Source organism: Drosophila rhopaloa, unplaced genomic scaffold (genome assembly GCF_018152115.1).
Source record: "Drosophila rhopaloa isolate 14029-0021.01 unplaced genomic scaffold, ASM1815211v1 contig_2, whole genome shotgun sequence".
Taxonomy (NCBI): Eukaryota; Metazoa; Arthropoda; class Insecta; order Diptera; family Drosophilidae; genus Drosophila; species Drosophila rhopaloa.
Window position 1 is genome coordinate 20,269,221 of NW_025335083.1, and position 23,006 is coordinate 20,292,226.

Consider the following 23,006-nt stretch of genomic DNA (forward strand, 5'->3'; position numbering starts at 1 on the left):
AATACTTCGAAATGAAATCATTCGTAAAAATCAAAATAACATAAAATGGTTTCTTATTTTTTCAATTTCGAAAAGAGTTTGTAATTCAAGGATGAGCTTTTTATTCATTGAAATAAGGAAGAAAAAAACGTTGGGATTATACTTTAAAATTTGGAATGGTATAAAAACGTTGCACTCGTTCATGCAGCAAAAACTGACTGGCAGCTTCCAAACAATTTCCCTATAAGGATAAAAGTTCGTTATTCCGTTTGACTGCTTTATTTTCAATAAGCCCACATCATCTTCTCCTCTGCCAATTTGTTCAATAAATTTCCAATTTGCCAAAATCAACAGTGTTAAATACCTTCCACCAACCAACACATCAACCCACCTTTTTTCACAACGAACTTTTGACTCCTGCTGCTAATCCTTTTGTGCGTGCGCGTGTGTGTAAACCATTTAGCGCCAATTAAAACATAATTGCGGCATTCGCGGATAGCAATCGGGCACTAAATCATTCTCGGGCCTCTTCGTCCTTTTCCATTTTGGCAGGACGAAAATTGCGGCACATAAACGTTGAGAAACCACAACAAATGGCAAAAAGCGCGGGCGAAAACGCGTAAACACTTGGGCGCCATTCACCGTTTAATGGCTTCAATTCAATCTGAGGCGCACTTTAATCTTATTGCACTTGAAACGTTGATTAAAAACACAGAGCCACCGATACCCACACACGGCTCCACATTTTGTTTTAAGGACGTATTTCCGACGAGAGATTTTGGCTGGAAATCTCGAGCGCAGAAACCACCCGCTTAAACCACCACACACCGCCGGTTAAGAGCACTAACTGTTATTCCTAAGCGCTCCTTTTGGGGAGTTCACCCTCAGGGTGGTGAGTTCCAATCAGCTGATTTTGGGGTAGAACCATAATACCGGAAATGAGGGTGGAAAACTTTTAAAATTGCCGGGCTTTTCACTGGCGTATACAGGAATTTACATAAAAAAGCACTAGAGGTATTCCGTATGATTAAGACCTTTAACCATTGAAATAATAAAAACATCAATCTTACAAGTGTAACTTGATTGGAGCTTAAAACTAAGAAATCAAATTACTCTGTTAGTCTTTCCCAGTTACCTTCATATAAGTATTCTCGGATCAAGTTCGGATCTACAACATTATCCAATAACTGTCGTTGGAACCATTTCGCTGAATTTTTATTGCAAAAGTTATGAGTGACAAAAACTAGATAATCTTCAGAGTTTTTAATTAAACTTTTCAGATTTAAATAAAGTATGCGTTATTTTAACAGCCAGTATTCATCGCATCCAATCCCACCTCTATGTGGGTATGATGGTATTTCTGCAATGTTATATTTTGGCACACCCGAAACGGTCACACTGCGCGTCTATCACATTTTTGGTCGAATCGAATTGCATTGACTTCAATTGTTTTACGTATTTGCCGAATAAATCAAAATGCCAGCGGTTGTGCGTATAAAGCGGCGCATCGACGAGGAACCCCACACAGCATTTGTGCTAAATGGCAAGCGGAGGCGCCTCCAAAACGATGAGAATGCTCTGGATGATGCGGGGGAGGTGGCGGGAGCGGTGGCATCAGACAAAGACGAGCTGACCACCGTGCTCAAGTTTGCCGGCACGCTGGAAAAGCAGGTGAGAAATCCGGACTCATGATACTTCAAATAGCCCAATAATTTGTATGGATTCCAATGGATCCAAACACAAAAGTTGAGATATTCCTAAACATTTGATATAGTGTGTTGAGTTTGCTGTTCTTATGTTTAAAACTTAAAAAAATTGGCATATCAACTAAAGTATTCTGTAGTAGACCGAATTAAATAGAACTTCTTAACATAATTATTTCCAAACCCTTCCTAAATCAATAAATTATGTAGTTCAAAGAACTTATCTTTATAAAAATAATAAATTAAAGTAAGCAATATCAGGAAAGTTGGCACCATTTTAAAAACATTTTTTACCTGGAATGAGTTTGTTGCTATACTCGACTACCTTTTCAGTTCAATTAAATTATCTTTAGCCCAAACCAAACTCTGATAAAAGCAATATAGAGTCAATAAATTCTTATCTTTAAAATCGATGAATAAAGTTTAGGAACTTGTCAGCCGTATTCTTTATTTTATCGATCATATTGAGTAAACCTTTGCCCTTTGTCATGAATGAATTGCAAGGAAATAGAAGGAATTATATGAAGTCCATATTTCAGTTGGCTAATTTGCATTTAAATTCTCTCCCCAGGATGACTGTGCCACTCGACAATTCGCGGCTGCCAGACTGAACAAAACCACGGCCCGTGAGTTGGTGCAGCAGCAGCGATCCAATGATGCAGCCATCGCAAGTGCCCTGCGGCGGGATCGGCAGCGCCAGGAGGCTCAGCAATACGCCCGAGAGCAGCGTTTCCGGGTGGTGAACTGTCTACGCAGTACTCTCGAGGATAATGCCAGTGAATCTGAATTCTCGGAGAACCAGAACGAGGAACCCCAGCCCAGCAAACGTCACATAACCATTGTGGACATTGAATCGCAACAGCAGCAACAGCAAACGGGATCAGAGAATCCAGCAGTTCAAAATCAGCAACAGATTATAGAGCCCACCCATGATCAGCAACAGCCCGCCGATTCCGATGTGGGTTATGTTTACGATCTATATGTTCCCGAGAACGAGATGCAGGCGGCCTATGTCGATATGATGGATGACAACTATCTAAGGTTTGTCATACATATTGAGCCACAGAAAACGTTGAGCCTTACCAATTACTATATGTAACCGATTACTATATATCCATAAATATGGCATACATATAAGTAAGCGGTGTGTTTGTGTGTCGGTGCTAGCGTATCTGTGTGGGTGTGCGTGTGTCTGTATTCCTAGTCCTCGGGCCAAGTCTCATTTTCATATTACCCCCTACCATATAGACATAATTGCAATCACTGATTATAGCTCAATAATACAATTCGTTCTCCATAAGGTTGTATTATCCGTTTAATTACTACAACAACTGCTACTGGTAAACATGACAAAAACAAAGAGAGAGAGAGAGAGAGACAAAGCCCAGGCAATTAAGAAGTGTGATGACACCCTACACTTCACCCACGACAATAAAAAAAGGACTGCAACTGGCTACTCACATCACAAATAGTTCATTTATATCAGCATCTGACAAATGCCTAAACACTACCCAATGAATGGTTTGATTTTATGAGGTTAACGAGGCATGAACTAAAAACCATTTCAATCGACATTTCTATTAGAAAATCTGAAAAGTACATTTTAATCTGTTAACAAAACTGTGTTTGTGAGATTCTGTACAATTTTAATAAAAGTGTGTTATCCCATATTCCAATTTAAAAATATGTTATAATAAACAAAAAAGAATTTATTTAAATAATGTATCATAAATAAGTAAAGTTTTTATAATTCCTTCTTGCCAAAGTCTTAATAAAAATTTATATTATTAAGTTTTCTATTAAATTTTAATTTTAAATAGTAATAGTTTTCATTACTACTTGTTCCATAGTTCGGGTTCGAGTTTTAGGCAAATGTCTCATTACCATAAGCTTCTAGATTTAATTAGCTATTAGATTAGTATGACTTAGTTACACACGCACACAAACACACGCCGCATATTCTATCACTGTTATCACCGAGTATTTTTCATTAATTTTTTGCCAGTTGTCAGTTGTATTTTTTGTTCTTTTTTCCATTCCGAAAAAAACAGAAAACAAAAGTGCTGAAGTCTAATTAAGTGCATAGTTTTAATTTAGTTTGCCTAATTTTTGTTGGGGTCTAGCGTTGCCCAAAATCGAAAATAACTGAATAAAGAAATCGACTAAATACATGACAAACTTAGCTGTGTTTCAATTTCAAAGTGCTACTCGATAACAGCTCCGAAATAAACCCATTAATTATTTCGCTTATTCCGCAGAGTGATTCCAGTGGGTGAGATTGTGCTGGAGGATTGCTACAACGACCAGGATGAGGAATACGATTCGGAGGATTCAAATCAGGAGAATTACTTTACCAATGATTACCCTGACGACGAGGAACCGGGCGCCATGGGATCCGATGAGGAATTGTGCCGGCAAATGAACAAGTTTATGCTCGGTAAGCAAGGGGTAAATAGTATTTTTTCATATTTCATTGAGCTAATGAATGGATCGTACTTTCAGATGACGACGAGGATGAGTTTGCCACCACCAGCGATGATGAAGACTATGCCACCTACCAAGATCCCTATGTCCACACGATTGACACTCAAGAGGACTCATTTGTGGACGATGTGGACTTTTACAATGCGGAGCGGGAAAGAGGCAGCGCCTATGAACGTTATAAGAGAAGGATTCTAAAAGAGTTAGAGGGTCAGGATGACGATGAGAATGATGATAGTGACTCATTTGCGAGCGCTGATGGTGAATGAATGATAGCAAAACCATTATACCAATTGAGAAATTAAATTTCTTACCTTTTAAGTGTCAGTTTTAAAAGAAAAAATTATATATATTTTAACATTACGGAAAATAAATTATAAGCTTAACTTACAATTGAAACAAAAAGTCGCCTAAAAAAAGTAATTTATTCGGCTTAAAAAACTAATTAATTTTGGATATTCATTTAGAAAAGCCATATAGCTAGCCACAACCGATCCCAAGTATTAGTCGAAGTATATTTTGATAAATTGTTTTATTTTCTAATGCTAATCTATTAGAAGTTTGTCGTTCATTATCTATACTTCTTCATGTCTTTTGTTTTCTCAGTCTTTATGTGTTGAATTTGAGGTTTCGGCGCACATCCTTCCATATAAAGTCGAAGAGTCTCCTCATCCATCTTTTCATTTTCCTTGGGGGGCTTATAGTCCGCCACATGGTCCACCCGTAGTGTTCTGTCAATGATTTTGATGCCATTTAGATTGTCAACGGCTAGAACTGTAGATCTTTGATCCTCGTAGCACAGGAAACAGAAGCCCTAATATGACAAGACATTACTATTATGTTATCCATTATGTATACTAATAAATTACCTTCGACTTTCCCGTTTTGGAGTCACGAATCAGGTTAATGTTGACCACCTCTCCGTACTGGGAAAACACACAGATCAAATCTCCCTCGGAAAGAGTATACGGAAATCCAGCGACGAATATCCAGGCTGAATCCCGGTACATATCATGCCAGCTCTTTTTTCCTCCATGTTGCAGCTCGTGTTCGCTCAGCTTAAGCACATTCTTCATATTTGTCAATGGATTCATTTCGAAAGCAAATTAAATTTATTTTTTTGTTTATATTTTGGTGGTAATATGACCGCTCGAAGTTTATTGAAAAACACCTTTGGAAGGGAATAGATTTTACTACTGCTTAGGTGTCATCGATAGTTTCATGGGCTGCAAACTACGGTCACATATAATAATCGCTGCCAAAAGAAGTTTATCGACTTCGCTCAATCGATATTACCTATCATTCTTCCACCTCCAGCAAGTAGTAGATATCGATACTCGTTCTCTGCTGAGCCGCACATTTGTTGTCGCGTTGTAAAAGGCTGCGGAACCCAGTTATTTGTGCAGTAGGGACAGTGAAAAATGTTGTAATATTACCACGATAGCACGGCCAGTGATCTGTTCGAAAATAAGGTGTGTACGAATGCGAAAATTTGGATTACATAGCCTCCCGTCTGACTGTGTGCGACTGTGCGTGTGTATGTCCGGGTGTATGTTCGTGTGCGTGCGAAAGAAAAAAGATATGCTGAAAAAAAGTATCTCTTCTCTATTTAAAAATGTGTGTCAGTGTATTGAGCGGCAGCAACAAAAATAATAAATAATAGCTGCCGCTGCTGCTACTGCTTGCTGAAAAGACCAGAAAAACCGTTTGGCGTCTTTGGGTCTTTTAATTGTGCCAAAGCCATTGTTTTATCATTTTTCCCATCATCATTTGAGACGCGTTCTGTGCCGAATAACAGCGAATAACGCCCCGTCTTTTTTTCTTTTTGTCTTTATTTTTGCGAAGGAAGCTGAGTGTTATTCCCTCTCTGTCTGGCACACGCAACTATGCCTGCGCCTTGCTATTTGAATAGTTGGTATGTAAAAGACATAAGTGCGATATGTCCGTTCCACACTAGATTTTTGTCACCCTGTGCCAGCCGCTCACACCAACACACATACACTCTCACCTGAGACAACTCCACCATATGTCTGTCTGTCTGTCTATCTGTCTGTTTTTCCTTAACACATTCACATTCCACCCCATTGGCAATGCCTCTCTTTCGTACAGCTGCAGTCAAAATAGTAGTAAAGGGCCTTCCGTAAACGTATCTTGTTTTTAAGGTCCTTGGTAATGGGAGAAGAGCGAACAAAAGCATTCCTTCAAAGCTGTTTTTTTGTCTTACTACTTCAACCCCAGGGAACCTGAGTTTTGAACCCTTTGTAACACCTTTAGAAACTTTACTATGATGTTAATAATAATATATAATAATATAATAATAATAAGAATATTAGGAGAATACAGAAACAAAACCATTCCTTCAAATCTATTCTCTTTTGTTTGAACCCTTTGTAATACCTTTAGAAATATTAATATTGAAAGTCAACTAAGATAGCTTCATTTTGTTTCACTGCTCATTCTTATTACTTTAAGTGTACCAAATAAAATAATGGCTCCCAGTGAATATTATAAAAATAAATTCCTTTAAAGCAACTTTCAACCCTATAGGGAATATGTAAAATTCCTTAAAATCGACTTTCAACCCTATAGGGAATTCCCAACCACTTTTGTTTTGTCCGTTTTGGTATTACGTTTCACTTTTGATTAACTTATAGTGTACATTCGCAAGCAATAAGATTTCTTTTATATATTTTCCAATATGTGTTTACATATTTTAACCCAGAGCTATGATAATAAATCTAAGAATTTTCTGTTCGGAAACTAATCTAGTTGATGATGTTGCAGATATATTAAAATGTGATTAAATATATTTCGGAAATCAGATTATATTACTGACCACTACTGTGTGGGCTGTTTGTCTTTTTGTTTTTGTCCACGCAAAAAGGAGGAAATATGTATTTTTCTTTGCTTGTTTTTAATGTTTAGGTGTGGTCGTGCTTTAGTTGCGGGCTTACACATATCCAGTTGTATATATTTTTTTAAGCGGAAGCGGTCGTAAAAAGTTTTCGTGGCGGTGCCCACACAGTTGACATTGAACTCTCGCCAGTGTCTCTGGATATCTCCCTCTCTCCTGCTCCTGGCCCAAAACCCCCTCCCCTTCCTACCACCCTGCTTACTGACTGATATTTTGGCCTGCTCTGTTACTTTCCAAAAAACCCAACTCCTGGCCTTTCATTTTTTTCGCTTGCCGGCCACATTTACTTTTCTTCATACCCTTTTGCAAAGTTAAAAGTTTTTGTGAAAGGAGAGTAGTGTGCGCTAAAACAATAAAGTGTTAAGGTGGGAGAGAAAATCAGTTAACATATATTTTTAGCTAATTGTTAAAGGGGATTTTATAAAAGCTTTTCTATTATTGTTTTACACCTCATACGAAAAGTCTAGTTCATCCAGCTTTATATCAACGCAATTTAGTAAGAGGATAAATTTAGTTACAGCTGTAGCTAAAATGTTAGAATAAAAAGAAATTTATTTTAATGTATTTCTTATTTTACCATAATTTTTAAGTTTTTAAGATGAAGATTGTAGGGAGTGAGACTTAGTTTATTTAAGAATTTTTAGATTAAATCATTTCTTTAAGTTCCTTAAAAATGTATGGTAATATTAGACGAGAGACTCTTATCTCTCTTTAAAGAATACCCATCTTAAATCTCCGCCCATCCTTATATTCCACCCACAATTTGAATTATATATATTCTATGAGAGCATTTTGGGTTCATGTTGGTTGACTCATTTTAGCTGTTGTATGCGGGGGCCTGTGCGGGCAAGCTTTCTCGTTATTATTATTACGAGATATGTACAGATATGTACTGGTGCGCCGTACATATGTACGGCTCCTACTGCGGTTATTATGTGGCTCACGTCTCTGGGAAAGATTCGCGCCGCGACTGCGCACGATTATGGCACATTTCGAGTGACGAGAGCAAAGTTGACTGCTCTGCGACCGCCTGTTGCAGAAAACGTGTCAAGTTGGCCAGATACATCTACTATATGTTTATTTGTTGCCTTTTTTTCTGTTCGACTATGGCTATATGTGCAAGAGCATAACCGAGCTAGCTGCCCCGGCGAGAGCCCGATTTCGAGTTCGATTAATTTCGTTGCGCCTCGGTAGCTGTGCACTCAACTCAAACATCCGCTCAAACGGACGGCGAGCTCACACTAATTCCGATGGGGAACGTTTAACTCGCAGCCGTCCAACCCATTGCACACTGCCCACATCTGCCAGGCCCAGTCCCCGTCCCCCGGATTCCCTTCCCATCGGCATACCTTCGAAGAAACCCTTTTTATCTACGAGGGTTGCGTTTACTCGGCTGACAACATCTGGGAGGGGACTTTACCAATTTACACTACAATGCATTGTATTGACTCACTGAAATATGTAAAGCGAGCCTTATTGTATCGGATTTGTTTGATTTTGTAATATCTTTAACTCGAACTTTTGCAATACAAGTTTGATAACTTAGAAGTTATGTTACAGCAGCTGCATATATACACTCTGTTTGAACTACGTGATTATAAAATGTTCTTTGAATCACTAATTGTGGTAAATAGCTTTATATCTAAGGGGCCTATATTACGTGATTATATATAACCAACCCCATATAATCATTTCGCTGCAGATATCAAAAACAAAGTATGTAGGAGTAAAGACGTCCTACTATTAATGCTGTCAATTGTTTGCCTTTTATAAAATATGGTTGCAGAAAGAACATGATTTTAAAAATGTAATCTTAAGTTTTTAATTAATTTAACATTTAATTTGCCCTATAACAACTATGTAGAAAATTGTAACCTGCTTACAATAGCAGAAACATAAAACATTTCAAAGAAACTGGCAACAGAAAATTCGCTGCTTTACACATTTTACCTTGTATCTTATTGCTGTTTACACCTGTTCATGCCGACGCCGCCGCCGTCGACGTTTTTTATTTGCATTTTGTTTTTGTTTACATTTATGTAAAAAATTCTTTTTTATTTGGCGACGGACACACCCCCCACCGTTTGCGGCTATATATGTGGGGGAAATGCCAAACCCACATACGGAGTATAAGAATTTTTGGGTTGGCGGGCTTTTGTTGCCGCTGCTGATGTTTCATATGCGTATCAAATAATTGAGCTCAATTGATTTCAATTAAAACTGACAAGTCGCTGAGACTTTTGTTGTTGCTGCTGTTATGGTTGTTAGTGCTAAGTCAGATGAAACAAAAACCATCAAAATGCTTGAAATGTGTGGTCTCTGTTTTCTTGATCAGATGAGTCGAATATGAAATGCGCTAAGAATTATTTACTTCATCAGCCAATGAAAGACACCTGTAGAAAATATAAGAACTAAGGAAAAACGAATGCTTAATCTTATATTGACATGCATTATTCAAATAATGAGTGTGTTTTTCCATCGCTTGATATAGTATATCAAATATTGTGTATATTTGATCACTTGATTCTGAGTTTCATTTACATGTTTTTGTTTGAGTGTGAACATGACCTGCTGATAAGAATTCAGCAATCATTAAAATTATGAGTGATTGCTAGAATTGTATTTTTTGATAAGAATATTTTGGTCGAATTTGGTAATTATTTTTCATTTCCATATCTTCCTAGTAATCCCAAGACTCAGATAAGAGAGAAAGTCCCATCTATCTTAGTGAGTCACCATTGTGACACAGAATCATGTTTAACAAAATATATAATTTATCCATGAATCACCTGGGGAAATAGAAGGTTAGGAATGTTGCGGTATTTGAATAATTGGAGCTCGAATAGATTCAATTGAACATATGTAATTTATTGATAGACAACTTTGCTGATTTCTAATAAGCACATGAACACTTACCTATATATATCGTAACCCAAAAAGAGAAGACACCAAATTTGGAAAACAAACTCTAAGCTTTTTCTGCCAAACGCCCCCGCGAATATTAAATACCATTACGAAGATATATTGCTCCCATTGTCAACAGACTTTCAATAACGATCGTAGAATAAATAAGGAATACATAAATAAAATAATTTTAATTGCGGTTGGTTATTTTAGATGAGCGCCTTCTATATTAATGAGACATTTCATGAATATACAAACCAGATTATTTAACATTTGTTTTTACAAGTAATATCTTGAAAACGGGAGCTGGTTTTATTCGCCTTATTTTTAGAATATCAAAAGCAAAAGCAATTCGAACGAATTGCTGTCCATCGAAACTATTTTTCGCTTCACTACAGGAATAGATATTTAAGAATAGCTCTTTGAAATACCAAATTCCTATAAAGGATTTTGCAGCCAAGCGATGATCAACCCTTAAACTGTGGAAACAGCCTTATACGCTCCACAATTCGTAGAGCACCTATTGTTTATTAATACGAACAAGTTTCATATGGAGGGTGATATTTTGTGTAGTTTTTCGCATTTGTTTATGAATTTCAACGCTTGTGCCAATTGCCCCCGTTTGTTATTGCCGTTTGTCTTATTGAAATTCAACACTTTATTTAACAATTCATATGCACGGCCACTCAGTCGGTCGCGCTCGGACAGAAATGAATAATAATTAAATTATATTGCTTCTGTCTGTGTCTCTGACTCTCGTCTGACGTTTGTTTCTAAATATTTGGCCAATGCGCTTTCTTCCAGCAGCTGCTTCGCATATTTGTTAATGTGATTTTTATTGTACGAATTTTTTTATTTTTTTTTTTTGCTTTTGTTTATTTTTTGAAAATTTGGCATGCCGGCGCCACGAGCCTAAGACAACCTAAAGAAAAAATATTTGGATATGGCCGGGCGCGTGTGTTTGACTTTAGTTTTGTATACGTATATATTTTTTTGATGCGCGCAAAACTTTCACTTCCATTAAAAATATAAAGTCTGGTCGGTGGAAGTGTCGTTGTGTGTGTTTATGTGTACCTGTTTGTCGACATCGTTAAATGACATTAGGCTAGGTTTTATGGTTCGCTGGGAGAGAAGAGTTCGGGGGCAGGTGGAGCGCAGGCGAAATTCTGCACAAATGTCAAAGTAGAAAATATGCATGGGCAGCGGAATTGAACGATTTCGCTTTTCTTTTCTACCCTTTTGCTTTCCTATCTTTTTCTATATCTGATGAACTCTTTTTTTTAATGCCCTAACAATGGCATTTTAATGGCCTGTTTGTAAAGTACCTTTTAGAAATTTGCTGTTGGTACATTTTGATTGTTATGCAATCTCCCCTATAATAAAGTATTTATGTGCGAATGAGACTGAAACCGTGCATGACCAATTATCAATTGTTTTTTAAATAGCTTTCAACAATATTACATGAACCACTCTGATAAAAAAATTAAAAGTATTTTTTTTTAGTCACAATGTAATCCTAAGGTAAATTTAAATGGGCAGAGTAAGGGTATTCAAACTTCATGGATAAGATAAAGTTTTCTCTTTTCTGTGGCACCTGCTATTTTGTGTGTACTTTGCATTTGTGTGTGCTACAGTCCATAATTGTGTGAACGGAAGTTGAAAGCTCGCTCGTCAATTAAGCCGGCCATGGGAGTATAAAGTTGGTCCGACGCCCAGTTAGAAATAATAGAACGGACTTGGGCAGTCCGAACCACGACCGTTGACTAATATGCCGGTTAGACTAATTGCATTTCTCACATGCTGGGCCCACAGTTTTTATTATGAGTCAGTCGACGGTGGGGTTGTGGTATCGATTCAGGAGCACTCCCCACAAAGGGCTCTAAAAAACTCGAGTATAGATGTCTCTGGCATGTAAGCCAACCCGCCATATGAGTCAGCCAAGCGAGCCAAACTGATCAGATTTCCAAAAGCACAAGTGCCACGGCGAGCTGTCAACTGGGGTGCAGATTGATACTGCTCTGTTCAACAGATTAACGGCAGTCGGCAGCCAGCAGCATATAGCAACCGGATCAGCCTTGGGCTGCAATTTGTTCATGCTGCATAGTTTATAGGAGCACTGGCATCAATTGGCCAGTTTAATGACTTCATGTTAGCCCATTAGTCATTCTGTCTGTCTATGTGTCTGTAGTGAAATTGCTTTCATTTAACTTGGTCCCGGCTGGATATATAATTAGGTTATATAATGCGGATCCGTCAAGGCCAATTATAATGTTTTGCAGTGACAATTTCTTGTGAGTCAGGGCTAGAAACACTCATCGAACAACCACAGAAAGGGTTGTCATTGATATTTATCGGCTAACTGAATCAAATGAATATATTAATGCACTCATTAGCTATCACTTTTTTTTTTGACTCACACAATTTGGAAGCAATTTAAAAAAATATATACTTTATAAGTACTAGAACTTCTTTAAAATCTTGTATATGTTTTAAAAGAAGAGTGATAAATCAGATCAACCAGAGACTAACTTGACAAGCATTTTCTTAAGATAAGATATCTACGAATTTTTGTAAACGGATCTCTAAGATTTTCATAGAATTGTAAATGTGTTAACTATTATTTCCGTCCAAAACCTATTTCGGTTTCAAATGCTTAGGAGAATAATGGTGCTTAGATGAAAATGGTCGATAAATGCATTCTATGTCCTGTCGTGAAGTGTGATTTTCGAGACCAGCTTCCTGGCATTTCGCAAGATAAACCGTCGCGGATCTATTTAATTGTCCGTCAGCGTATCCGTCTCATTTAGATGCACACCAGCATCGTTTAGCACTTGCCTGCTGAAGTGAGTGAGCGACTGAATGGAGTGACTGACTGACTAACTGGCTGAATGAATGAATGAATGTCGAACACACGGACTGGCAGTCTCAGCAACTAGGTTTAAGCACATTATGCATGCATTTGCAGCCTCGTAAGTCTTTTATGGCCGACAACCGACATCATTCGCTGCAATTGTTCGCTCTAGAAACCAGTGAGTGAGTGACCCACTTTGGGCCATAAATTAGCACAAACAACAGCAGCCTAGACAGGCAACTTTTATTCAGCTTATTAAATACGTACATGTATGTCTAGTTAGCCTCTCGGCTCTCGGACTCACGCACTTACGATTCCAGTCTTGTCTTTTTTTTATAGATCATTGTCATGTTTAGCTTTCGGTTTCTCGCTGTGAGTCAATTGGGTCAAACCCGAGAAGTCGGCTGTTGGGGGCAAAAAAGCAGACCAAGCTGAAGTGGAAAACGGAGCCTGAAACCTGCCATTAAAAAGCCATTAACTATTGTCCAATATTAAGTTATTTCATAGCATTAAATTAGCCTCTTGCAAAGCCGATTGAAATGTTTGCTCCTCCGGTGCTCTCACACACTCCGGACATAGACAATGTTGTTTAATTGATTGGAGAAAGTGAGCTGGTCGAACCGACCGATGGGAAAATGTCTTCATTGGGTTCGATTTTGGCCAAAGTGCAATGGGCAATCAAAGAAATTGAATATGCACACAGGTTCCAACTAAACATTTATATTATGTTGTTGCTTTTCCTCATAATTGGTTTGAGATTCATATGAATTTGAAGCAATCATCATCTGCTTAATTATATATGTTAATTTTAATCTCACAATCATTTGAATTTTCAATTGCAAAATATAACAACGTTTATATTTGTAGGTCAAAGTTACCAATCATTTTACCCCGTAGCTTATATTTATAATGTTTATTAAACATTAAAATTTTCAACTGTTATTTATTCAAAAAAAGCACAAAATATTTGATTACAGGAAATATTTAATTTTTATTTATTTAATGGCCATTGTTTGAGAGATATAAAGGAAAATCCAAATAAAAATTTAAGCAATAAATCTTCGGAAATAATTTGCATTTTCAGATGTATACATCATCCAAAACAAAATCATATGGTTTGTATCTTAAGAACGTGACTATAAAGAATTCTTTGGATATTGATGATGGGAGAACAACAGATTTAACAATATGAACCTTAATTAATTCATAAGAATACGATGAGAAAGCGGTAGATTGCGGTTTATGTGGAGTATTATCTCACTCGTTTATTCAACCATTGTTGGGTAGTCGTCGATTACAAGATCATTTTGATGACATCGTTTTGATCTTTTGTTATTTGTTTTGTTCCCAGGTCTTTGACACATGGTTGTTATATTGGTTTTACCAGATTTTATATGCACACTTTACATTTCTGTCACTTTGTCGATTGCTCTTTCTTTATGTGGCTGTATTTTGAGACCGTTAGCGTTAACAATTTTTAATAGTTTTGTTGCGCTTAGGCTGCAAGTGATGGACGGCCTCACCAGGCTGGACTTTTTCCTAGGCGAGTGGAAAAACCCGTTTCCGTAGCGCTCAAATGGTTTCGCTTCGGCAAAAGTTGTCCGCTGCTGGCTTAATTTATGAAAGTTTAAGTGCTGCAGCCTGGCGGCGATTGCATTTCGTGTCGCCTGTAAATCAGAACTACCGCTAGGCATCCAGCTTCATCCACATCTCCTCCAGTGGCATCCATTTCGAATCGCAATTCGAATCCGAGTCCCATTCTCATTCCCATTCCCAATCCCATTTCGAGTCCCCCAACTGGTTTGAACTTTATAAATATTTATTGTATATATTTATGGGACCGCGGCGAGCTGAGCCATACCCCTACATGTGCCACATCCTGCCGCATGTGTGAGCCAGTGACCTTATTTATTCCCGCGCCAAGACAAGGCAAATCCACATCGCCGAGAGAGTACAGCTTTTATTTTTGCCCGAAAGTAGAACATTTTGGCCTGGCGAGACTCCAGGTCGCTTAGTTGATGAAAAGATCGCGCGTGCCATTAGAAAGTAAACGCCAATAAACGAGGCCTGAATGTTTAATTTGGCCTTTGGTTAGTTTAAATTAAACTGCACTCAATTTGGGGTGGGAATTTCTACTGAGGAATTGGATCAGACGAAAGTGAAACACTGGCTACTGTCTGGGTTCCGGATTCAAGCTCTAGATTCTGGAATTAGAACGCCAAGATTCTAAGAACAAGTAGATGAGATCTAAATAACTAGTTAGAAAGGAGTTTAAGTGTAGAGTATTTTATTTATTTTGATATTATAGGTATTTTACTTAATTTGGAGGGCTTGCTAAATAGCTTATTAATTATACAGGTAAATTTGTGGAAGAAATTTATAAATAGATGTATGCAATTTACCAACTTTAACGTTGAGTATATAAAGTTTGTGAATGGTTTATGCAAATGACATCGAAAGGCTTGAGAGCAGAATAATAATGATGCCCCTTGTGAAAAGAATAACTGTGGGAAGCCATTAAGCCTTCGCATTGTTCTTTTTGATGGGCTTAAACCTTTGAAGGCCTAAAGAATAAAGAAAATAAATGCATTGCCAACACATTTAATAAAAATTATATTCTTTCCCTTCTTTCAGATGTTGCAACTGGCGTAGAGTGATCGAGTGGCCATCATGTCGGACAAGATCAGCACATCCTTGGCAGCCCAACTGCACTCCCATGCCCTGGCATCGGCGGAAGGTGGTGCTGGAGTGAATGGTGGTGCTCCTGTGTGCCATGCCAGCACTGAGAAGGACATCCAGGCTCCCCTCCAGTTCGAAATGGATGCCCCGGCTGCTGTGATCGGCGCCCAGTTGAACTTTAAAATCGTGCCCGCCGACAGTTTGCCCGGGCTGAGCCACCAGGACATGTTCGCCTCTATGAATACATCACAAATCTCCAATGCCTCCACGGAGTCCAGCTGCAGTCCGCTTATCCAGGGCATGGTACCGCCTCCAAAACCCAGTCGACATATGGCTGTGCAGCCGCTGAATAGCGTGAGTAGTCTTAAAAATGCAGTTCAAAACCCTCGAAATTATAACTTAATCTTATTTCATATCTTTAGAAGTCCTGCCGATTTCCCAAGCTTGAAGAGTGCGCTCACTTCCACTATGAACGGGTCCAGCTGGGCCCGCTATCCGTGCAACTTTTGGATGACAAATCGGAGCACATGGGCAGTAGTATTGCCTCTCAGTCGATCGGCGGCGATCTTCCGCACAGCTCTCTGCGCAGCTTTTCCCCGGAGAGCTGCTGGTTCATCATCCGCGTGTGCCCACAGCGCTGCGAACCGTTCCTGATCAAGCGCAGTTTCGAGAATATGCAGCTTCTGGACGAGATGCTCCATCGGTGCGTGTATGATCGCAAGATAAGTGGATTGCGCAACATGGAGGAGTTGGCAGCCGAACTTCCAAGCGAGTCGGATGTGGAGTATGCGGTCGCCAAGTACCTGGAGCGTTTTTCGAAGATCGCCTCCGATTCGCTGACCTGCGGCACCATTCTCACCTGGCTGCAGTTGGACAATAAGGGGAGGCGACTTCCCTTGGCGGATGGTGAGACACAAAGGACGATCAATACCCCGGCGGTGGGTGCCGCCTACGGAGTGAGGCGTTATCAGGCACAAGCTCCCGATGAGATCAACATCGAGGTGGGCGACATGATCTCCGTGATCGATATGCCCAGTCCGGCGGAGTCGGTTTGGTGGCGCGGCAAGAAGTCCCACCTGCAGAAGTCCCTTTATGAGGTGGGCTTTTTCCCCCAATCCTGTGTGGCCACCATCGGCGATAAGGTGCCCAGGAATTTTCCAATGCCAGCTCCACTCGTCGGCCACCTGGATGCTTCCCCCACCAAGCCGGTGCTGCGTAAGCACGGCAAGCTGATCGCCTTCTTCCGCTCCTTCATACTGTCGCGACCATCTCGTCGTCGCCTAAAACAGAGCGGCATCTACCGTGAGCGCGTCTTTAACTGTGACCTGTCCGAGCACCTGCTCAACAGCGGCCAGGACATTCCCATGGTTCTCCGCTCCTGTGCGGAGTTTATCGAGAACTATGGCGTTATCGACGGCATTTACCGGCTCTCTGGCATCACCTCTAACATCCAGCGGCTGAGGCGTGCCTTTGACGAGGAGCGAGTACCGGATTTGGGTAACCCCGAGATGAAGCAGGATATCCATGCGGTCAGCTCGCTGCTCAAGATGTACTTCCGTGAGCTTCCAAATCCTTTGTGCACCTACCAGCTGTACGACAACTTTGTGGAGGCCATCCAAGTGAAGGCCGACGAGGCGGACGAGCGGCTGCGACTCATGAAGGAGACGGTCCTTAAGCTTCCACCTCCGCACTATCGGTGAGTAATATAGAAATCATCCATTTTATATGATTTTTATATTTCAATTAAATTTTAAACGAAATTCAATTGAAATTCGCATGTGTGAATGAATACTTAATTATGGTTATACACATATACACAGCTTGGAAAAAATACATCAATTTTTATCGTTTCTTTGTGATGTTTCATCATTTTAATTTACAAGTTAATTTCTTATTTGTTAAATATAATTGAATTATCATTTTCAAAAATGTAATATTTTTGTATCTTCTTTGCAGAACACTTAAATATCTGGCCGAGCACTTGTATAAGGTGTCGCAGCACCACGAGCGTACTGGAATGACGGATAAGAATCTGGCCATTGTGTGGGCACCGAATCTACTACGTTCGCCCGCCCTCGAGTCAGGGGGCGTGGCCGCCCTGCGAGGAGTGGGCGTTCAAGCGGTGGTCACAGAGTACCTGATACGGAATTGCCATAACATCTTCGATGCTCTGGAGGATCACCCGGCGCGTCAGTGCATGGTGACAAGTGCTGCTGCTGCTGCTTCCAATGCGCCGGGTGGAGAGCTACGTTTGGAGTCACTCACAGATTGCGAAAGTCTTCTGGTGGAACAGCGGGAGCAGGATCAATCTTTGGGCATGGTGGAGCGTCCGAAGAGCCTGAGCACCGGTGGAGCCAAGTTGATAAGCCTGGAAGAGGCGCAAGAACGACACTCGCGGGTCGAGGGCGGTGATCTCAAACAGTCTCTGCCTATTAGCATGCTGACGAGTGCAAGTAGCAATGCGGCCAGCAACATTGGATCTTATATCGAAGTGGGCGGTGGTCCGTCTAGTTTGCCGGATAAATACCACACCGTACTTTCGGCACCACGCAGCTGGCAAAAGCGAAAACCGGACAAGACCCCCTCCTGGAAGTCGATATTCACCCGCAGTCAGCGGCAGGGCAACCCGGATCCTGGCCAGAAAATCACGACCGATGCCAAGGATTCCGTTGCTTCCCGGGTAAGCTTTGTGCAGGCTTCGCATGCGCATGCCAGCAAGGAACTGACGAAGCACGACAAACCCAAATCTATTGAACTGCTAGAGACAACAAACAATGAACGCGATCCGAAACCGATGGATCTGTGCATACGCTCCAATTCGATTGATAGCCTACGCACGGTGGGACATTCGAGGAGCGTTTCGCATGACTCCTACTTCGATCTGTTGCAGTCGCCGCAACGGGGTCACATGACCACCTGTCCGTCGCGCGAGCTCTCCGAATTGGGACTGAATTTCGACCGTGAGGAGCCGGAAATGCGCATCTTCTCGGAGAGCGAGTCCTTGGTCAGCTCCCCGCGGGTGGGCAAGGAGAATGTACCGCCTGCCTCTGGATGTGCCACCCGTCGCATAATGCGCGCCCGTCCTGAGGAGTTCTCCAGTCAGACGAACAGCGTTAATCCCAGTCCCAAGAAGCAACCACGTCTCAATCTACTGTCTCCCAGTGCAGCCAGGACCATGCCGCCACTACCTTCTCCAGCGGCTGCAGCTGCATCATCCACCTCCTGTGGCCACGAATCCGCTGGAGCAGAGAACTGTTGCAAGCGCTACAAGTTGGAGGATCAGTTGTGCGACATTCAGTTCATTGACTGCGGCACTCCGGAAAATGTGCCCACTGCACAGCAACAGTTCGCCAGTGTCGAAGTGCATCCGCCGCCAAAGCCGGCGCGGGCAGCCCAATCCCCCATTTCGCCATCGAAGGGTGCACCTGGTGGATCCTCCTCCTCCTCGTTGACCCGCTACAGCTATCCGTCGGTGCAGCTGGGGGCCAAGCGGAAGGAGCAGCAGGCTGCCAAGGAGCGATTTAGCTATCAGGGCACCTTCACGCAGCCGGGACAGAAGCAGGAACCACCTGCTCCGAGATCAGTGCAGTAAGTATAGATCAAAGGCTATATATGTTCAGTTGAAAAATGTAACATAATTTTAAACCACCTGCAGTACCAACAATACCGCACTTCTAAGGAAACCACGAGTGGAACTTCTGGATGATGGCCAGACCAAGCTCGCTGTGCCCACGCCCACAACTCCTGCCCGCAGTCCTCGTTACTCCTTGCTGTTATGTGACACCGAAAGCTCCGAGAACAGTTCGGCGGTCAACACGCCGCAGTACGACATGGAGCCCCTCATGCTGACCTCGGCCATGTCCGGCGTATCCGGAGTTTCATCAAACATGCAGCAGCAGCTGCTTTTGGGTCTGGATGCGGCCAGCAGTTATCTGGGCAGCTCGCACGAGAGTCTGGGCCAACACGTAAGAAAATCCTCATCAATTTGAAGTGTTCCTCAAAAGATAATCTTTGATTGCAAAAGTCCCCAGAATATTGAATTGACAATTTCTTTATTGCAGTTCAACAACCTTCAGGATGCTGAGCAACGTGATATGAATGCTCTAAAGCGGGAGCTATCTTTAGACCTTCAACCAATGCAGCCACGATTGCCACAGCCGGCGAATCGAGCTGCCACATTGCCAGTGAAGGAACAACTGCAGGCAGCGGCGGCGGCGGCCATGTGCTCCTCCCCCAACAACTCCAATTTCACGGACAATACTAGTCAGTCGGTGACGCCCAGCGAGTTTGGGTACCAGCATTTGCAGCGGCAACTGAGCATGCACTCACTGCTGGCCACCGATGATAGTTCGCCGGTATACGAGGATTTTGAACAGACTCCCGTCAAGATGGTGGCCACCAGCCCGATCAAGTCAACCATTAGCATAACGTACAAGTCCCCGGAAAAGGAGAAGAAACCTTCGGCACTTTTGGAGACAAATTTCGATGAAAACATTGTCTATGAGCAGGTGAAGCTGTTCCGCAACTCGGTTACCGAAGTGAATCAAATGCTGCATGAGCGGTCCAGCCTAAAAAAGATAGCTGAGGAGGAGCAGCAGGATGGGTGTGCCTTTAAGGCTGCGGAGATGACCCAGCAACTGCTGCAGCTAGAACAGGAACACCAGGAGCAGGAGCAGGAGGCGGAAGAGCCGGAGGACGAAGAGCAGTCCCAGTTGCTCTACGAAAACATCGAGCTGCGCAAACCGAAAACAGTTTACGAAAACCTACGTGGCGAGGAGATGAAATTCAACATAGAAGAACAAAAGCCTAGTAGTGATAGAATCGAACTCGATAGTCTAGACAGTTTGCCGGACAACATGGAGCACGAGCAGTCCTCACCCAGCAAGTCGCCCTCATTCAGTGTCAAGGAGTTGGCCAACAAATTCGAGAGCTCGCCGGTGGAGCAACTGCCCTGCTTCGATTTTTCGGTGCGTGGTGGTTCCATGAAGAAGCCCAATGAGCTGAGCGTGCCCAAGGCCATGCCAGCACCAGTGCCGCTAAAGAAACTGAGCAGCAGTGCCCAGAAGATAACGCGGTCGCTGGATGAAAACGCGTTTGTTCGGGAGTTCGGGGGTAAGCAGCTGCAAGATCTGTCGGCTTCGGGCAAGCTGCCTGAGGTTATGCCAGAGCTCAACAGCAGGCGCAAGAGCTTCGACTTTACGCGACCCAAAACCCTGAATCCACCAAAGCGTTTGCCGGGTATGAGCATCACCGAGGAGATCTGCCAGAAGCGCGGAGGAGAACCGGAGCCCATCACTCCCACCACCGAGAATCGCATTTCGCTTATTCAGCAGAATAATATGCCTAAGGATCAGCAGACGGCCGCTAATCAGTTCCTGCCTCCGGCGGGACGCAAGAGCGTGCTAACCGGTGTGATCCTGGATCGCGAACGCATCGACAAGATTAAGGAGGAAAGGCGTCAGCAGTTGACGCAGAAGTACTACGGCGACACTCTCAAATCTCGCTCGCGCACGGAACTCAATGCGGAGGACAACTTTCAGGCAGCCGAATCTCTGCGCATCAAGTCGAAGTCCCGCGGCGATATGCACACCCTGCAAAAGGACATGGACATGAATCTGAGGCAGTTGACCCGAGAGCCTGCGGGTGGATCGGAGAGCACCCTCCACATGGGCTTGAGCCAGGGTAATGGACAAGAACAACTGGGACAGCAGCGGGTGCGGCGCATTTCGGACGAGAAAAATCAAAATTGTGATACCAGTAATGGTGGCGTGAGTGGAATAACATCCACTTCGCTCCTCAGCGTCAAGACGGCGGCCCAGAAATATGGAAGCACCAGCAAGGCACCAGCGAATAAGTTTGAACGTGGCCAGCCGATGCCACGCGAGCGTTTGCAGCGGAACTCGTTGGCCGAGAGCAATATAGGCACCAAGTGAGTGGAAAGACAATAAACCCTAATTAAAAATATTTTCTAATCGTTTTTCCTTTACAGCAACAGAGAAAAGATCTCACCACAATTCTCAATACGCGACGTGACAGCGATGTTCGAATCTCGTTCACAAAACCAATAGGCTAAGGCAACTTTAGCAACTAATTACATCGAAATATTGAGACCGCTACCTACATATAATCACAGTACTGGCGCAACAGCATATATATGCATATAAGAGCATATATATTTTATTTAGTTTTTAAACATTCACTTAAGCGCATCCAAATTCTCGAAAGTGTTATTGATATTTACGGCGCAAGCGGCTCCAAAGACATTCAGATTTACAACGCCGCGCTTGATTGCAACATTTATAATGATACTGATAATCATAATGACGACGCTTTGCGCCTTGAATCATATGCAAAATTCAATTTTGTTTTGAAGAAGCATGAAGAGAGTTTAACTAAAAGACCATCATCATCACACCCCGAAAGTCCTTCGATCCTAAACAATGCATATTGTTATTGCATTTTAGGCGTTTCTTTACTTAGGTGTTAAGTTTCATTCGTTTAACCTTAAAAGAAAAAACAGTGAATTCAGAATATTTGAATTTAATTTTGGTTTGTTTTTGCGTGATTTGTGTCTCGAATGTTTTTATTTTCTTGTTTTGCGACTAAATTGTGACCCGAATGTATCGGAATGAATCGTTTTCTTAATTTAAAATTAAAGCATTTTCAACAACTTAAACAAGTTGTTCTAAGTTAATTATTATACGATTAATTTATATATATTTTTTAAAACAATAAACTCAATTGCATTGTCACTCAAATACTCTTTCTTCATCCAATACCTGTATATACCCTTTGGCTTTGCTTATAAAAACTGTTGTTAGGGAAACTATAAAGATAACTGGAGATTTGAAAAGTCTGTGTACGCGACTTAAGCGAAATGTCGATTGAAACTAAGACTTCCAGGAAGCTTATATAAATATCATAATTAATGTTTGAAATGACGCATTTGTCAGAATGCAATGAATTAATATGACTCTGAAACTGAAGTTACAAATATATTTTCTTTACAAATAAAAAGATTTAAATTGAGAATAGTAAAACAAAAAATAACAAAAAAATGGTTGTCTATTAATATATATTAATACATTTACACTAACTGGTAACAGTTCGCTATAAAAGAAAACTGAATATTTTATATTTAGAAATATTCACTAAGAAATGCAGTAAACAGAATGGTTATCTACTATTTAGGGCTAGAACTCATGTACTAAACTTTACACTTATCATTGAAAGTAATTCAATAGGTTTTATTCGTAAACATTTGAATAATTTTGTATACTTCAGAAAGCCTAATGAAATCCAGGCTTATTAGCTTGGTGGATATTATATTCCTGAAATCTAGACATAAATGGCTGGAAACCTGCTGAATGAAATTGGCCAACGGCTGTTACAATATTTAAGGGCAAATACAACTTTATTTTGGTCGAAATATTTATTTTTCCTTTTTTGCTCTAACCAATTTTTAAGCTTTGTTAAGTTTAATATGCGATTTTGT

At 41.2% G+C, this 23,006-nt stretch overlaps 3 protein-coding genes across 5 annotated transcripts; 2 read left to right on the forward strand and 1 right to left on the reverse strand.

Moving 5' to 3' along the window:
• Positions 1 to 1,364: 1,364 nt before the first annotated feature.
• LOC108039120 (probable RNA polymerase II nuclear localization protein SLC7A6OS) lies at positions 1,365 to 4,494 on the forward strand. 2 transcript variants are annotated; one of them, XM_017116044.2, is made up of 4 exons: positions 1,450 to 1,650; positions 2,254 to 2,723; positions 3,941 to 4,119; positions 4,185 to 4,494. In XM_017116044.2, exons 1-4 carry the CDS (start codon positions 1,456 to 1,458, stop codon positions 4,430 to 4,432), a joined length of 1,092 nt encoding a protein of 363 aa, XP_016971533.1. In that variant the 5' UTR covers positions 1,450 to 1,455; the 3' UTR covers positions 4,433 to 4,494. The 2 variants fall into 2 exon arrangements, with proteins under 2 accessions (XP_016971541.1, XP_016971533.1); XM_017116052.2 differs by lacking the exons at positions 3,941 to 4,119; positions 4,185 to 4,494 and adding an exon at positions 2,984 to 3,412 and having other exon boundaries at positions 1,365 to 1,650.
• A 184-nt stretch (positions 4,495 to 4,678) lies between these two features.
• LOC108039135 (RNA-binding motif protein, X-linked 2) lies at positions 4,679 to 5,331 on the reverse strand. Its single transcript, XM_017116063.2, has 2 exons — positions 5,033 to 5,331; positions 4,679 to 4,977 (listed from the first exon to the last, which is right to left on the reverse strand). The coding sequence occupies exons 1-2, from the start codon at positions 5,255 to 5,257 to the stop codon at positions 4,735 to 4,737; spliced, it is 468 nt and encodes a 155-aa protein (XP_016971552.2). The 5' UTR covers positions 5,258 to 5,331; the 3' UTR covers positions 4,679 to 4,734.
• Positions 5,332 to 5,485: 154 nt separating this feature from the next.
• On the forward strand, positions 5,486 to 22,263 carry LOC108043753 (GTPase-activating protein CdGAPr). 2 transcript variants are annotated; one of them, XM_044459460.1, is made up of 8 exons: positions 5,486 to 5,635; positions 6,009 to 6,078; positions 15,467 to 15,865; positions 15,934 to 17,207; positions 17,468 to 19,099; positions 19,167 to 19,476; positions 19,573 to 21,440; positions 21,501 to 22,263. In XM_044459460.1, the coding sequence occupies exons 3-8, from the start codon at positions 15,503 to 15,505 to the stop codon at positions 21,577 to 21,579; spliced, it is 5,526 nt and encodes a 1,841-aa protein (XP_044315395.1). In that variant the 5' UTR covers positions 5,486 to 5,635; positions 6,009 to 6,078; positions 15,467 to 15,502; the 3' UTR covers positions 21,580 to 22,263. The 2 variants fall into 2 exon arrangements, with proteins under 2 accessions (XP_044315395.1, XP_044315394.1); XM_044459459.1 differs by lacking the exon at positions 6,009 to 6,078.
• Positions 22,264 to 23,006: the final 743 nt, after the last annotated feature.

What these genes read in the sequence shown, in the direction of transcription:
- LOC108043753 (XM_044459460.1), top strand. Translation starts at nt 15,503, where the DNA reads ATGTCGGACAAGATCAGCACATCCTTGGCAGCCCAACTGCACTCCCAT. An exon ending in CTTCCACCTCCGCACTATCG is followed by an intron (nt 17,208 to 17,467) that starts GTGAGTAATATA and finishes TCTTCTTTGCAG; the next exon opens with AACACTTAAATATCTGGCCG. An exon ending in CCTGCTCCGAGATCAGTGCA is followed by an intron (nt 19,100 to 19,166) that starts GTAAGTATAGAT and finishes AACCACCTGCAG; the next exon opens with TACCAACAATACCGCACTTC.
- LOC108039120 (XM_017116044.2), top strand. Translation starts at nt 1,456, where the DNA reads ATGCCAGCGGTTGTGCGTATAAAGCGGCGCATCGACGAGGAACCCCAC. An exon ending in ATGGATGACAACTATCTAAG is followed by an intron (nt 2,724 to 3,940) that starts GTTTGTCATACA and finishes CTTATTCCGCAG; the next exon opens with AGTGATTCCAGTGGGTGAGA. An exon ending in AATGAACAAGTTTATGCTCG is followed by an intron (nt 4,120 to 4,184) that starts GTAAGCAAGGGG and finishes TCGTACTTTCAG; the next exon opens with ATGACGACGAGGATGAGTTT.
- LOC108039135 (XM_017116063.2), bottom strand. Translation starts at nt 5,257, where the DNA reads ATGAATCCATTGACAAATATGAAGAATGTGCTTAAGCTGAGCGAACAC. An exon ending in CCAAAACGGGAAAGTCGAAG is followed by an intron (nt 4,978 to 5,032) that starts GTAATTTATTAG and finishes TTGTCATATTAG; the next exon opens with GGCTTCTGTTTCCTGTGCTA.